At 51.9% G+C, this 15,706-nt stretch overlaps 8 protein-coding genes across 8 annotated transcripts; 4 read left to right on the top strand and 4 right to left on the bottom strand.

Moving 5' to 3' along the window:
* Positions 1-372: 372 nt before the first annotated feature.
* Positions 373-765, bottom strand: N7446_008688 (putative extracellular serine-rich protein; the record flags this gene model as incomplete). Its single annotated transcript, XM_058517433.1, has 1 exon — positions 373-765. The coding sequence occupies one exon, from the start codon at positions 763-765 to the stop codon at positions 373-375; it is 393 nt and encodes a 130-aa protein (XP_058371079.1).
* Positions 766-1,417: 652 nt separating this feature from the next.
* On the bottom strand, positions 1,418-2,272 carry N7446_008687 (uncharacterized protein; the record flags this gene model as incomplete). The annotated part of the gene is made up of 1 exon (XM_058517432.1): positions 1,418-2,272. One exon carries the CDS (start codon positions 2,270-2,272, stop codon positions 1,418-1,420), a length of 855 nt encoding a protein of 284 aa, XP_058371078.1.
* A 534-nt stretch (positions 2,273-2,806) lies between these two features.
* On the top strand, positions 2,807-3,975 carry N7446_008686 (putative Ras family GTPase (Rab4b); the record flags this gene model as incomplete). Its single annotated transcript, XM_058517431.1, has 4 exons — positions 2,807-2,863; positions 2,911-2,975; positions 3,032-3,066; positions 3,122-3,975. 4 exons carry the CDS (start codon positions 2,807-2,809, stop codon positions 3,973-3,975), a joined length of 1,011 nt encoding a protein of 336 aa, XP_058371077.1.
* A 271-nt stretch (positions 3,976-4,246) lies between these two features.
* On the bottom strand, positions 4,247-5,412 carry N7446_008685 (NAD(P)-dependent alcohol dehydrogenase; the record flags this gene model as incomplete). The annotated part of the gene is made up of 3 exons (XM_058517430.1): positions 4,247-5,173; positions 5,226-5,348; positions 5,398-5,412. 3 exons carry the CDS (start codon positions 5,410-5,412, stop codon positions 4,247-4,249), a joined length of 1,065 nt encoding a protein of 354 aa, XP_058371076.1.
* Positions 5,413-6,108: 696 nt separating this feature from the next.
* On the top strand, positions 6,109-8,064 carry N7446_008684 (FAD-binding oxidoreductase; the record flags this gene model as incomplete). Its single annotated transcript, XM_058517429.1, has 4 exons — positions 6,109-6,331; positions 6,387-7,661; positions 7,718-7,893; positions 7,972-8,064. The coding sequence occupies 4 exons, from the start codon at positions 6,109-6,111 to the stop codon at positions 8,062-8,064; spliced, it is 1,767 nt and encodes a 588-aa protein (XP_058371075.1).
* A 70-nt stretch (positions 8,065-8,134) lies between these two features.
* On the bottom strand, positions 8,135-10,942 carry N7446_008683 (Het-C domain-containing protein; the record flags this gene model as incomplete). The annotated part of the gene is made up of 4 exons (XM_058517428.1): positions 8,135-8,396; positions 8,453-10,322; positions 10,382-10,554; positions 10,608-10,942. The coding sequence occupies 4 exons, from the start codon at positions 10,940-10,942 to the stop codon at positions 8,135-8,137; spliced, it is 2,640 nt and encodes an 879-aa protein (XP_058371074.1).
* An 868-nt stretch (positions 10,943-11,810) lies between these two features.
* On the top strand, positions 11,811-13,136 carry N7446_008682 (uncharacterized protein; the record flags this gene model as incomplete). Its single annotated transcript, XM_058517427.1, has 1 exon — positions 11,811-13,136. One exon carries the CDS (start codon positions 11,811-11,813, stop codon positions 13,134-13,136), a length of 1,326 nt encoding a protein of 441 aa, XP_058371073.1.
* Positions 13,137-13,613: 477 nt separating this feature from the next.
* On the top strand, positions 13,614-15,476 carry N7446_008681 (Clr5 domain-containing protein; the record flags this gene model as incomplete). The annotated part of the gene is made up of 2 exons (XM_058517426.1): positions 13,614-13,729; positions 13,799-15,476. The coding sequence occupies 2 exons, from the start codon at positions 13,614-13,616 to the stop codon at positions 15,474-15,476; spliced, it is 1,794 nt and encodes a 597-aa protein (XP_058371072.1).
* Positions 15,477-15,706: the final 230 nt, after the last annotated feature.

Genomic DNA, 15,706 nt, shown 5'->3' with positions numbered 1-15,706 from the left:
AAGAAGAGAAAAAAAGGGGATCCAAGGTCAACCAAGACGAAAATAAGTATTAAAAGCGAAATGCTTGGATGACATCAGGAAGCGAAAATCAAGAATGTAAAGAAGGGTATAAATGTCAGAAAATCGGAAAGCACGTCAAAGTCACCGCAACCAAGTAGAAATAAAGGTTAAAGGTGGTATGTCGGTGGAAAAAAATATATAGAGAAGAAAAGATCCAGAATAGAGACATGCGAAATGTCAGGTGGAACCATTGTCGAATGGTTGGCAGTCCAGCCACCGAGGCTAAGGCTGACTAGAAGCGACAAATGTCGAGATCATCAAGATCTGGGAGCCAGGAAAATTCGCGATTCAAATTGGCCATTGGCTGTACATTTAAACCAGAAGAAGACCGGCGATGGCGGCGGCACCGGCGGCCATGGCACCAGAGAACTGGAGCGAGGTCGCACCGCTGACCGGAGTGGAAGGGGCCGGGGTGGCGGAGCCGGAGACCACACCAGTGGCCTTGACCAACGGAGTGGAGGAGCTAGGGATCCGGGTGAGAGAGGCAGCGCTCGAGGGGACGGGAGTGCTAGTGGACATGATCGGGGTCCAGGTCGACGAAAGGGTCGGAGTCGAAGTTGGAGTCGGGGTGGATGACGGAGGAGGAGTGTACCCAGAGGGCACCAGGGTGAGAGTCTTAGTGCTAGCAGGAGCTGAGGCAGCTTCAGCCGCGAAAGCGACAGGCGCAATGGCCGAGAGGAAAACAAGAGCCTTGGTGAAGTGCATCGCGGGTATGTGATGTTATGATGTTGATACAGGATATGTAGATCAACGGAATCAGAAAAAGAATGAGTGAATGGAGCTGGAAAAGAATGAGACAGCCCGTGTCTGGGATAAAAGAGTGACGCTGTTTACACAGGAAGTTGGGATGAAGAAGAAGCGAAGAAGTGAGGAAGTGAGGAAATGAGGAAATGAGTTAATCTAAGGAGAGTCGCGCTTAGCCCGTTGCGCACTAGGGAGATATGTAACATCTCCCCTCGGCCGCCCCGGGGCGACCACTGGAATGTTGATCTTCACTGCATCTTCACTTTATCTTCTACATACTATGCAGTGAACATTGCTCATTTTCTGCTGGTTCTCTTCGAAGCAAAATTTACAATTTACCCATGACAGTTTACATTTCACACCTGTCCGGCCTCTTTTGCCAATTTCGGTAATGAAGCCTAGTTCAGTTTCATCAAGTAGATTAGCAAATCAGCTAGGTGATCCGACGGGAACATAACATAACTCTATTGTACAGAGTGCAAAGCAAGGACAAATGCCCAAGTCGGGGTATCAAAAGCAAAGCAGACCTCCCAATCATCTCTTTTCATAGCATATCAAAACTCATTAGCCAGGTTGGACATTGCCCGCTCAAAAATCAAGTCATCTCAATGGTTTAGAAGGACCATACAGCCGTCACAACCAGAGCCACAGTCACCCAATATCCGCTGGCATGCAGCAGGGTCGTCATCATAGGGCTAGCGGCCGAGGTGTTCAAACTGCTATCGGCCTTGGTGGTGCCGTTGGGCAGAGTGCCGTTGATATAGATGGTCTCGGTGCCGTTCACCTTCACCACACGCACAACACTGGAGTTCTTGGGCACGGTGCCGTTGAAGAGCGACTCGTAGTAGGTGCTATTGTTGTTGTTGTCGCATCCACACTCCGAGTACTCCTGGCACACACAGACGACCGGCAGAGACTCGTTCTTGTGAGTGTTCTGGTTCATGTAGTGATAGTTGTGGCTGTAGGGGTAGGCGTAGGCGCTGTATAGCCAGAGGCCCGGGAAGAAGCCTAGGGCTGCACCGCCGAGGACGTAGGGGGCAATGCCGCCAGCGGAGCGTGAGCCAGATCGGTAAGGAGTTGTGGCACCGCCGGCATAGTAGCTGCCTCCGCCGTAGGAAGCCCGAGTGCCGGAACCAGAGGACGTTGTGCCGCCAACGTTGCTAGACGAGCCACTTCGACTACTGGAGCTACCGCTGGAACCACTGGAACCGCTGCTGCCACTGCTGCCACTTGAACTACCCGAAGAGCTGCCAGACGAGCTGCCGGAACGGCCACCACTGCTACCTCCGCTAGAGCCTCCACCACGGCTGCCACCTCCGCCGCGTCGTTTCTCGAGATCCACAAACTCGGAGATATCTTGGGTGGTATCTACCGAGTCCAGGCGCTCAAGGAGATCAGTTGAAGGGATTGTCAAGGAGGTGACCCTGGTCGAGAGCAGGAGAAGGGATGTTGCCCACGTCAGCTTCATGGTGATAAACAGTCGTGAGTTTGTGAGTTTGCGTGTTTCTGGGGGTATAAATAGGGGGTGAAGTTGTGGAAGAAGAGAGCGTCATATATAAAAGTTGCCAGAGATGACGAAATGCTGATAGAAGTGCCTGTTAAGAGCAAATCAAGACTTTGCAGTTCAGTTCCACAAAGGAAACTGATGAAAGGACTCAGCCTCGGACCCTGAGCGGGTCAATACGAAGACTATCTTATATACTCCCAAGTACGGAGAAGACACTGCCACAATCCACTTGGGGCAACTTTCCAGAATCTTTATTAATCTGAGTTTGCACTGCCATGTCTCTTGAGCCTTGGGCCTAAGCCACATGGTGTTCATTGAATGCTTGAATGAGCCCAAGGGTTGGTCTGATATGCTGTTTTAGTCGCCCAATTCCGGTGTTGGGTCAGACGTTAGATAAATTAATTGTGTTAAGAGTAGACCCGACCGGTATCGGGCACCTACGGCTTTCCCCTTTGATCTTCACCTTCCCCCATCCACATTTCAGGCCTCTCGGCCATGGCACGTCAACGGGGTCTTTCAAATGCATCCTCCGTATCATCAGCCCCAGACCAAGTATGAGCCCCTCCTGAGCCGATGAGGCTGGTCTAACGGTGCTTTAGGAGCTGGGGAGTATGTATGATTACCTCGCCAAGATCATCCTCCTGGGACCAAGCGGTGCTGGCAAGTGAGTAACACGTGGATCCTGCTGTGGTATGTGAGTCATTGACGCCTCTGTTACAGGTCCTGTGTATTACATCGATTCGTGAAGGATGAGTGTACGCCAAACCCCCCCCCGATTCTGGGCCGAGTGATAGGCTAACATGTGGACAGGGCGAGTACTCTCATCACAAACCATCGGCGTCGAGTTCGCGTCCCGCATTGTGAAACTGGGTACGGGCTCGCGACGGATACGAATCAAGCTTCAACTCTGGGATACCGCCGGCACCGAACGCTTTCGATCGGTCTCCAGATCATACTATCGTGGCGCGGCGGGTGCTATTCTCATCTACGATGTCGCTTCCTACACCTCCTTCGCCTCCCTTCCGACCTTCCTCATGGACGCGCGCGCCCTCGCCTCCCCGAACTTGTCGGTCATCCTAGCTGGAAATAAGGCCGACCTCGCATCTGATGCCCAATCGGAGTTGGAGGATAATACACGCCCTCCCCCGACGCCGTCCAGTACATCGAGCAGAATGTCGTCTCTGCCGTGGGATGCGAATGGCTCCATTCGCTCGAGTCATCTGGGCCCAGGGACCAGATTGACAGCCACTCTCGCATCTGAAGGTCGTGAGGTGAGCTCGGAAGAGACGTCTCGCTGGGCCGCAAAGTCAAATATCCCCGTTGCGGTTGAGATATCCGCCTTGACTGGGGATGGCGTTGAGGAGGTTTTCAACCGGCTAGCGCGCATCATCTTGACCAAGATTGAGCTCGGAGAAATTGACCCTGATGACCCGCAGAGTGGCATCCAGTACGGTGATGGCGGTCTATACGGTCATGGCAGTGATGCCTCGAGTATCAGAAGTCGAGCCACATTGGACGAGAATTCCATGCCCCTGCAGCGCAGGGCTCCCAGGCGAAAAAGCAGAGCTGGCACTGGGAATGGCTGGAAGGGTGGAATGAGAGAATGGGAGGATGTATTCCGCTTGGGTGGCTCTGGTAGCCGCAGGAACCAAGGGTGTTGTTGATTTCCAACTGCATTATGCTGATTTTAGGCGATGTTTTGACACTTGGTCTTTCTTTTACCAGCTGCACGATACCCCTATTGACATTCCTTCGTGTTCCTTTATACGGATGTCACATTATTCAAGAGCTCGAAATTCACGAGTCCAGAGTACTTAATCATTTCTTGACTCTCAGGAGTCATTTCATTGCTCACAACTTTTGGGTCATCTCTCATCAAAATCCTGCTACATGACAACTCCCCGTTTGCCCCAATGAATCCCGAGATTCGGACATTTACTCATCAATTCCAGCAATCAAAGTCTTAATACCCTTACCAGCCTTGACCTCCGTAAAGGCTTGCTCGGCCTGCTCGAACTTGACCGTGCCGGTAATTAGCTTCTTGACGTCCACCTTGCCGCTCGAGATTAGGCCGACTGCAAGCTTGTAGTCTCCGCTGCCATAGCGGAAGCTACCCTTGATGTTGAGCTCCTTGGAGCAGGCCGCCATGATGGGGAATTGGATCTCGCTGCGCCCCATGCCACCCTGCACGTACGTACCACCGTTGCGCAGGACGTGGATGCCGGTGTGAACAGAGGGTTCAGCTCCAGAGGCATCAATTGCCACGTCGGCACCAGCTCCGAGGTCGTTCTCCTGCCGCAGACGCTCTGCGTTCTCAGTGGCCGGGACCTGGCTGGGCGTAAAGGTCGACGTCACGCCGTACTGTTGCGCAAAGTCCAGACGGGCCTGCTGGATATCCACGGCAACCACCTTGGAGGCACCAAAGGCAGTCGCCACGGCGCAGCACAGCAGGCCCACGGGGCCAGCTCCGAACACGATGACCGATTGGCCTGGGCTGACACCAGCTTGGCGCACAATGTGGACCGCGACACTGAGGGGTTCCACGAGGGCACCCTCCTGGAGGGACATCTGCTCAGGAAGCTTGTAGCAGAAGTCCTCGGGGAGGACATAGTACTTGGCGAGGGTTCCGTCATATGGCGGGGTAGCAGCAAAGGCCATATTCTCGCACAGGTTGTACTTTCCGGCCTTGCAGGGCTCGCACCGGCGGCACGAGATACCAGGTTCCATAGCGACCCGGTCGCCTACCTTCAAGGCCTTGACTGCCGATCCGACCTTGCTGATGACACCTGCCGACTCGTGTCCGAGGACCATCGGATCTTTGACGACAAACGAACCGATCGCTCCGTGCTCCCAGTAGTGTACCTGTTTCCGGGATGTCAGTCTGCTGTCATGTTGTGATTCGTAGAAGACATACGTCACTGCCACAGATACCAGTGTACTTTACATTGATCATCACATCGTGGGGGTCCTTCAATTCCGGGATCGGTCGGTCTTCGAACTTGACCTTGTGAATGCCCTCGAGGACGAAGGAGAGATTCTACCCTTTGTTAGGCTGGTTCCAATCATTGAATAGAACTAACTCCTACCTGAGCTGTAGCCATTGTGAATGTATGTCGGTTGGGGGTGGACGGGGAGAGTAAGGTGTTAATTCCGGGGGAAGCAATGTGGGGGCGGGAGACAAAAGAGAAAGAAAGATGGTATAAAAAGAAATGTCCAGGTGACCCAGAATATAATATATAGTTCTCGAGGGCCGGGAGAATGAAATCGAATCGAATTAAACCGACAGCTCCCCCAGAAGAGGTGGATACAGGATATCTCTTTTAGCCGCGAGAATTAACCGGTGAGGTCTCGCGGGGATACCTTTCCCAATGATGTCCAGAAGAGGCAATACATATGACCTCAGGGTGACTTGTTATACCAAGTTAAGTTAACTACCCCGTGGTCTTTTCACCTCTTGTGTCTGCCTCTGTAATATTATAATAAGTTTTTCAGATATTGTATATGTCTATTCGCTGTACTCTTATATATCATATCCCCTGTGGACTATCCAACACAATACTCGCAATAACGTGATCTCAAATAATTACTTAATGTTATGATACCCTAAGTTAATACCTAGGTACACGTAGGTACACATAGGTAGAAGCTGGAATCTGCTTACGTCTACGGGAGTACTGGCCCGCCAAGACTCGGGACTCGGTCCGGAGACACCTCCACTTCACCTGCAAAGGTCCGCTCCTTCACGTCAACCTCACCAACATCATGGTCCGATATAATGCTCTCGCCCTGCAGGGGGGATGCGCAGTCTCCGGGCCCGACCTGCTCCCGCTCGCTTCCTGCAACAGCGCCAGCGCCAGTTCGGAGCATCGGCTAAGCAGGCCAAGGAAAACCAATCGTTCAAAAGTCAATTGTACGAAAGCACACAGCAGCGTCTTAAGCGCGAGCGTGCAGAGCAAGAACGCTTCGCCCAGTATCAGCAGACTCAATCCCCAGCTGGCCGCTCGGCAGCGCTGGTCTTTGGTATGCGAAGAACTGACATTTTCTTGCCTCGGGTTTCTTGCTAACGGTGTTATAGCTTTGATCTTCTTTTCGACCGGTGCTTATTACCTAGGATCCATCAAGCCCGCTGCCCTCCCTATCTCGTCTACCACCTCTCTATCCGAGATTGAGGCGCCGAAACACAACGTCTCGAAATCCAATCTTCAAGCCGCCTGGGCCGATTTCGTGGACATTTTGGGAAAGGAGAATGTCTCGACTGCAGATGGTGATTTGGCCTCGCATTCCGGGTCGGATTGGTCGTCTTACTCGCCCAAGGAGGGTGAGAAACCCTTCTTGATTCTCTACCCGTCCAGTACCGAGGAGGTCTCGAAGATCATGAAGATCTGCCACCAGCGCGTGATCCCCGTAACCCCTTATTCCGGTGGCACAAGCTTGGAGGGCCACTATGCGTCCACGAGAGGTGGAGTCTGCATTGACTTCCGTCGCATGGACCGCATCTTGCAGCTACACAAACGTGATTTAGATGTCGTGGTGCAGCCTGCGCTCGGATGGGAGGAGTTGAACGAGGAAATCGCCAAGGATGGACTGTTCTTTCCCCCAGACCCTGGCCCAGGTGCTATGATTGGAGGCATGGTGGGAACCGGCTGCTCGGGAACTAATGCATACAGATACGGCACTATGCGCGAATGGGTACTTTCGCTGACTGTCGTCCTTGCTGATGGAACCGTCATTAAGACTCGGCAGCGACCCCGCAAGTCCAGTGCTGGTTATGACCTGACTAAGCTCTTCATTGGAAGTGAAGGCACTCTTGGCTTGGTCACAGAGGCGACACTGAAGCTGACGGTCAAGCCCAAGAGCCAGAGTGTGGCAGTCGCAAGCTTTGGCTCCATTCAGAATGCTGCTGAGTGTGTGACAAATGTGGTGGAGGCGGGTATTCCCGTGGCCGGTGTTGAGATTTTGGATGATATCCAGATGAAGTGCATCAATGCCAGCAAGACGACCAGCCGCCAGTGGAAGGAGTCTCCAACTCTCTTCTTCAAGTTCACTGGAACCCCGGCAGCGGTCAAGGAGCAGATCAGTATGGTGCAGAAGATTGTAACTGGTGCCTCGGGCAAGTCCTTTGAGTTCGCCCGTGGTGAGGAAGAGATGCAAGAACTTTGGAGCGCCCGCAAGGAGGCCTTGTGGAGTGTCATGGCAATGAAGAGAACCCCCGATGACCACGTCTGGACGACAGATGTCGCGGTTCCAATGAGCAGGTTGCCCGATATCATCGAGGCTACCAAGGAGGACATGACCAAGAGTGGCCTGTTGGCTGGAATCTGTGGTCACGTCGGAGATGGCAATTTCCACGGTAAGCTCCCCAGAATGATATACATTGGTGGTATGGTTTGATCTAACACCCCTTAGCCATCATTTTGTTCAATAATAGCGAAAAGAAGACAGCCGAGGGTGTTGTTCACCGGATGGTGAAGCGTGCCGTGGAGATGGAAGGTACCGTCACTGGTGAACATGGCGTCGGTCTCGTCAAGCGAGACTACCTCGAACACGAATTGGGTGAATCTACAGTGGATGCCATGCGCCGAGTAAGTCTACTCCGTTCCTATAGCCTTGTCTACTACTCCTATCAACCATGACCGCTAACATCCATGTTCTCATTCTAGCTGAAATTGGCTCTTGACCCGCTTCGCCTGCTCAACTGCGACAAGGTTGTTCGCACCGAGCAGCCGGTAGCCGGAGAAGTTAAGGAATGGTAGATGTCTTCATCAGTCCATCCGTCGCGATTTCACTAGCCCAAAGTACACCAGAGCAGCAATGTCGTAACCCCTAATCCGAAGAATCCGAACCAGACCGTTCATGGTGGTGGTGGTGGTGGTGATGGTGTCGACGAGAACGCTTTTCATCATCGCTACCACTCCGAGAGCCCGAACCGTAGTGGCGGCGCTCTTCATGCTCATAATGGGGCTCGATGCGATACTCATCGCCGCCACCATCGAACCGCTGGCCATAACCTTCTTCCTGTCTATAGCCAGGATTCTCCGACTCGTTATAGCCAGGCTGTGGTCTACCATAGCCGGAAGAGGTCTCTCTGTACATATTTGATCAATATGGGATAATTTAACCAGATAATTCAAACAAACTCACCTTGCAAATCCTCCACCGTAGGCTGGGCGTTCCATACCTCCAAAAGCAGGAGTTTGGCCTTCCCCATACTCGTATCGCGAGGTTTGCTTAATCGTCTCTTTCCTTTCCTCTTGGTAGTAGCCATGGCTTTCCGACTGATATTGGTAGTGCTCCTCGCGGCGGTAGTCAGCCGATGGGGGTGCATAACCGCCGAAGTCTTCGCGACGCGTCGGGGGTTCTCCATAGACCGTATCACTTTGATATTCATATCCACTGGGACGAGGACGGAACTCTTCGTGGTGAACTGGAGGCTTTCCGTAGCCTGTGTCACTGGGATACCCATAACCACTGGGACCAGAAGGCGGCGCTTGACCGTACGAGTTCTCTCCATATTGCTCGTGGCTTTCATGGTGAGATGGACGCTCATAGTCATCCCCACTGTCATACTTTAGAGACCCAGGTCTCTCCCGCCCCGGTTTGGAGTCACCACCATTGAGGATCATTGAGCTCATGCCTCCCACAAGTCCACCAACTAAACCACCCAGGGCTCCTCCTCCAATGGCCTGAGAGGCAAGGCCCTCAAGACCAGAGCTACCGGACTGCTGGCCTCCACCAGAGCCTTGGCCTTGGCCTTGATGAAGGGCTAGCGGCTTGCCACACCCGTGGCCGCAATCTTGTACGCCATCTTTGTGGTTCCTACCTTCGTAGACACCATCACGGCTCAGCTGGTCACGGAGGACATCACGTTCCTCGTCCCCTTTCTCACTCCACCACTTCTCAACCGTCGAAAACATGGTCTGGCGAATGTCACGAGCTCCATCGTTTCCGTACTCGCGTAGAGCGGGATGATGGAAAACACCGGAGATTATTCGGTCAAGAGTTCGGTCAATATCAGCGTCTTCGTCATCCCAGCATTGCATGAGCTGAGGAACCGACCACTCGACAACAGCTGACGCAATGCGACCAGCTGGCTCATTCAGGATGTTCGAGAAGTGGTCCTTGGAGAGCATCGAGTGAGTCGGATTTGAGCAGTCGTCGTCGTTAAACACAATGTGTTGCTGCTCTCGGCTGCTCTGGATGACTTCAGAAGAACCAGTCTCCAGCTCCGACTTGACCTGCTTGATGATGGGCAGAACGTAGGGGGCCAAAATGGAAAAGACAAAAACAGTGATTTGATCCTGGATTTGCTCGATCAGATCTGGCAACACTGGAATTTTTTCGATGGCCTCGTTGATCTGTTTCAAAAGTTGGTCATGCCATTCAAGGACCGGATAAATCTGTTTGTGGACATTGCTCAAGTAAAGCGCCCACTCTTCAGGTTCCCGAGGACTGATGTTCTGGCTGTCGTGTCTGGCATCATCTGCCTTGGATTTGAAATCATCCATCTGATCAGCCTGGTCGTTGCTGCTGCCAATGAGACCTTCGGGAATTTTGCTCAGCAAATCTTGCAGGAAGCTTTCAGAGGGACTCTGATTCTCAGATTCAGTGATAACACCTTCCAGGGACTGCAGTTCGGACTGCATTGTTTTATCAGACAGCTCCCCAAGAACCGAATGAAAGAAGTCGACACCACCAAATGTACCAGTTACTATTGGATAGACATAGTCACTGGCACCTTCAACTTCCAATTTAGTGTTACGTCCGACATGAGGGAATACCTCCGTCTCTCCCAGTTCGATCAGACTAAGTTCTGTATAGTTTGAGTGAGCGGCATAATCTTCCAGGCAATGAAGACCAGTGCCAAGCAGTCGCAGAGCTTCGTAGAGATCGTCCTTGTTCCCAGATCGACCATAGCGACGGCCAAGCTGCATTGAGCGACCGAGCACGCGGCGAATCAGAGCGGCTGAAGTGTCAATCCCCATGTCCTCTGTCGCGATATAATGCTTCAAGCCTGTTCCGGGTGTTAAGTTAGTTCGATTTTCATAATAGCAGCGTGATCGACCTCCATACCGGTTCGGGGGTCAATTGAAAGCTCTCGATTTTCGTCAACAGGACCGCGCAGGCGTCGATCGTAGGAACGCGCATCTTCTCCCTCAGCGTACCCCAAAGGGTTATCGATGTGTTCTGTGGGTTGATAACATCCTAGTCGCTCGGTGGTAACCTCAAACTCCGCAGTTCCGTAGCTAGCAAGACAGTTAAGCAAATGTGGCAGTTAATGCCTCATATAAGTGCTTACCCGAAGCTCATAAACCCCAGCACCCAGATAAGGATGCGGATTGCCTCAGCACTGACATACTTGACAGTGCCCACATCGACTGCCTGGCTGTAATCACGCAGCCAGTTGCCGAAGTACACCCGTTTCACATCAAGCTTGCCAAATTTCTTACCACCGGCCACTCGAGCCAGGAAGAGAGTTAGAAGTGTATCCTCGATGTCTCCATGACGCCAATTCTGGCCTTCGAGACGGGAAAGAGACGCAATGTTGCCAGCGCCAAAGGCATAAGCTTGGCTGGAGAAGGCGACCAAGATCAACAGGGACAACCCCAGGTTCTGCAGTGACAACAGACCCATGATTGAAAACGAACAAGGGAGCCTCGACAGTTTGATAATAACAAGGAAAATGGAAGAGAAGAAAGGGGAAGATGTCAAATTTCAACCCCACCTGTACGGAGCGTGTCAAACATGGTGGGGTGATCATTTGATACGGCTTCTTGGCTGCAGCCGGTGTCTCCCACTAGTCCCCGGGGCTTTCTTGGCGTCTTGGCGACTGCATTGCTCATGTCTGTGACAAGGACATGCATGAAAAAGGCGATGTTGCAATCGGCCCAATAATCTTGCTTCTTTCCCGTTCTAAAGGGGACGCGGATTTATGGGATTGTGGGCAGAGAAGAAGATAGTTGGAATAAAGAAATGGTTTCAATAGACCGAGGGATAGCAAACAATAAAACAATAAAGGAACAGTATACCTCTGTAGAGAGTGTTATAAAGAAGATAGTAAGATTACGAAGGGGAGAGGAGTTATAGAGAGTGGTGAACAGAGTACGGAGTATGGACAAAGTACGAAGTCCGCATGCGGTCTGGATCCGTCTGTCTCCGGCTTTCACCGCCGTCCCCTTTTCTTTTCTCTCTTTACATCTTACATATCCCCGGACTTCATTCTGTTCTAGTCTCTGGTTTCTATCTCTCTATGATGTGCTCGGCTTGATCTATCTTTGCGATATCACCCCCCCGCTTATCTTTCCCCGCTGATGGTCTCACCCACTTCTTTCAATACTTGTTCCTCTAGCACCGGGTCTCAGGCGCCATTCTGCATACTCTGCTCTTGATCTGGTTTACCTTCCAGTCAAACTGATTGCGACAATCATGCGTCGCGCGATTCAGCACTAAAGCATCGTTCGCTGCGCTTAGTCTGAGGAGAGGTGTGGTCGCTTTTCTCACCATGGCCCGAACCGACATGCAATATGTCCAAGACTCGGCTTTTCCGGTCTCAACAACTCGACCTTCAGGAGAGTCTGGGTCGCTCAAGCGTCCTTCCAGACCTGCAAGAAGACCTGGTGTTGAAGGTGGACGCGCCGCATCCTATCATATCTTCCCACCTCAAGATCCAGACAGCTCGCAAGACCGGATTCCCGTGCCTGATGTATTCGACAATTCGTATTCACCTGTCGACCTCAAAAAGCGCGGCTCCATGGCTTCGAGCATGGCCATACAGGGTACCACACCCACAGAACAACCGTGGACCTCAGAAGCACATTTGATGAACTCTTCGGAACCCAACACTTCTTATGAAGGTGTTGAATATCTGTCCAGCAAGAGCAAATCAGTGAAACCCAAAGTGCACATTAAACCCATCTTGCGCAAAATGTCCCGAGATGATCAGCCATCCACCTCGATCGACTTGTCTCGATCTTCTACCGAACAAGAAGGCTTAGGCATTTACATGAACTTCGAGCGGGATCGACGACGCAGCGAATCAGTGACAGGCGTCTCTTACAGGAGAACACCATCCGTTCTTCACAATCGATCTACCAGTGGGACATCTCAATTTTCGACCGGGTCGGGCTCGAGTGTTGGTAAGCCGGGTACACAGTACGTGCATCCCATGCGGCAAATGCCGCGGGCATACACTCCGCCGCTGGGTCAATCATGCCAGGCATCGACTCATGACAGCGAAGAGCTTGAGGGAGAAGCCGAAGCCGAAGATGAGCCTGATCCTGTGGCTTTATTAGAGAAGCGTGCTCCCTCATGCCCAGCCCCATCACGGCTATCGCTACATATCCAAGACGATTCCTTCACACGTCTCCCGGGAATTTCGCAAACCAACGTCGCTAGCCGACCGTCCTTTGGATACTCACGGGATGAAACTGCATCCCCGATGTCTAGGACCTCTCTCGACTTCGTGTTCCGATCCCGAACTCGGACAAGCACTGATCCGATCTCCCGCGCAGCTACGGTACAAGCTGCTCGTCAGGCATTCGAGGATAAAGAAGCCGCCAAGAGCCGTCGGCTTGAAAAACAACAGGTCAAAGCCGAAGAGAGACATTCACGACGCCGTTTGAAGCGCAACCCGTCTGATGACCTCACTTCTCCCGTTGCACAGTCTACTGAGGAGATTTCTGAAAAGCCTCGGTGGTCCACTGTTCACGAGAGGGACGAGCCGTCAGCTTCCTGGAAATCCCAATCTAAGAGCACATGGGTGCTTTTCATGACATGGTTACGAACTCGGGTTTTCAAATTCCGACGCAAGGTCCGGAAGCTTCGTTAGCTTTGAGCCGTTCATTAGTCACATTTTCTCCTTTTTCCCTCATCCGGTCTATAGTTTCAATGAGCGAGCGATTTGATACTTTTTCTTATCTTTGATCTGGGAGTTTCTTGCAAATTTATGGGAACTCTTGATGTGAGCTGGCGAAACGGCGTTTGACTTTCTACTTTCGCGCATATGTTTGATTACCATAGGAACTCGCTGGACGACTATCCTAGAGCAATTCCCAGGAGCATGTTATGGAAATGAGAGATGTAGCTGGACGCAGTGCCAAAAGAAGATCCATACAGTTTATTGAATTCCTCGACTGTAGACCGGTCACATGACCCCCAAACTGCACAACTGAGGGTCTTCCGCGCCCGTTTCCCTTTCCCCAGCGACTACGGCGTACAGCAGCGACAACAAACGCCTGATAAGCTCCACATCTTTGGGGCTCTTATATTTCTCCAGACGCGCCTCCCCGGGAGGAGCGCCTCCGCCATGGTGTACGATTGGGCTGGGAAGCGGGAGATCTGCTTCCAGATGTACATTCAGGAAAAGAAGGCGTTAGAGGAGATTATGGAGTATATGAGAACTGCCTATCAGTTTGCGCCAAGGTAAGTCGCTTCCATACTTACTGGGGCTTTATTGCATCGGACACTATTTAACAAGGTTCAATCCTTTAGTAAACGTGCTTTTCAGACCCAATTCAAGCGATGGGGATTTCCATCTAAACAAAACCCGGCGCACAAGAACGTCGAGCTTGTCGCACGTGTCAAACAGCTTTGGGAAAGCAATACAAGCCAGCGTGATATGCTCCGCATTTTGAATGAAGAAGGCTTCGAGATCAAGGAGAGAGAGTTGATGCGAGTACGCGCAAAGAATCGCTGGCTGCTGCGAGTACCCAACGGAATGAAATCCCACACAAACATCGAGGCACAAGCTGTCCACCCGGAGGATGAGGGATTATTTGCCTTGCAGCAGGAGGTTTACAAGGTCGAGAGCGCACTTGACGACCCGAGCTCTCTCACAGCAGAGCCAGATGCTGAGCGCCGAACGACTGAGTCACCTGGACTGTCCCCAGAGGTCATCGCAAAACGCCAGGAGCGGCTGGATCGCCTGAAGGCAGAAAGTGCAGAGCGTTGGGCCTCCCGTAAACGTCGACGTCGTACCCGAGGATGGGCAGGATTACCAGCTGACCCTCCGGGTCCTCCACGCTTCCCCTCGGAGACGACCATTGATGAAAGCAAGCAGTATCTCAACTTGGACAACACCATGTACCGACAGACGAGAGATCACTTCCAGCGAATCTGTGAGGAAGCAGGCTTCATCAAAAAAACGGCAGCTGGCCCGGAAAGATGGCAGGCAGCAAAAGACAAATTAATACAAGAATCCCCTCATCTCCAGCAGGTGTTCAGCACAGATCCTAGTCAACGCGACGCAAAGGTTCTTGCGCTCGATGTTGTGTGTACCGATGTCACTAAGCGGATGCGGACTCTCGAGAGGCGAATGACTATCGCCGAGGCGAAGAATGCCTTGGGCATTAACCCGGAGGAAAGCCGACAGATCCGGAACGCTTTTTATGACACTCTGAAGGTAGATCATTTTACGAGCAAGTTTGAGGCTGGCGACGAACATTGGAGAGAGCTGAAAGAGCAATGGGTCGGGAACTCTGAGCTGCTCCGACGAATCCTCGCGCCTGGGCCAGCTGACCCAGATCACGGCAATAAGCTGAAGGCACTGGAAGTGCTTTGTCGCGACGTCATGAAAAGACTTCGCGATGACCAGACGAAGCGAGATCCGGGGCGTAAGAGATCCTCGGCACGCGCCGAGTCTCGAAACTCGACACCTACACACACATCGATGGGCAATATATTGGGCAATGAGATTAGCAATGGGATCAGTACCTTGGCCTCTCAGGCACTAGCAAGTGCACCCATCACGGCCACGGATATCGGTGACATGCAGATCGACCCTTCTCTGCTCCAGGCTGCTAACGACCCATCCTTTTCTACCAATTCACAGCATGACACGGGAAATGCCTTTGAATATGTGGATCCTATGCTCAGTTCAGCTTTGCTACAAACCCCGGTGTATTTCCAGATTGGCCCTGATAGCCAAGCTCAGGAGACGACTGCAAAGTCCTGGCCCGAAAAACTAGCCACGCGCACGGTGGATGAGCTGCGGCAATTATTTGCTGCCAGGTATCCCTATTCCATCATCTCCCGGATTGAGGGCTTTGACAGGGATGAGGATGGAAATGAGATTCCTTTCCCGATTGACGAAGACCACGAATTGGATGCTTACTTGACCCATGTCCACGGACGAAAGGCGCTTCTTGTGTTCACCTTGGGCCAGATGTGATTAACTGGCAAGGTTTGAAACAATGGTATTTCTTTGGTGGAATTTAATATCAATTAAAGGCTTTGTTGAAACAACTGTCTTCGCATCCATGGATGTAGCCCCTAAGGCGAGTTACGAGATGGCATAACTAGCCTGGGAATGGCCATTAATAGTACAGATAAATCATGAAGTTTTTTAAAAAGGTTCAAGACCAAATACATATACATTGTTCGCTCTTCACAATTCCAATG

The sequence above is a fragment of the Penicillium canescens genome (assembly GCF_028828765.1).
Source record: "Penicillium canescens strain IBT 15451 chromosome Unknown utg000005l_segment0_segment0, whole genome shotgun sequence".
NCBI classification, from domain to species: Eukaryota; Fungi; Ascomycota; class Eurotiomycetes; order Eurotiales; family Aspergillaceae; genus Penicillium; species Penicillium canescens.
Note: the sequence above shows the minus strand (reverse complement) of the source record. Positions and strands in the feature narration are given on the sequence as shown.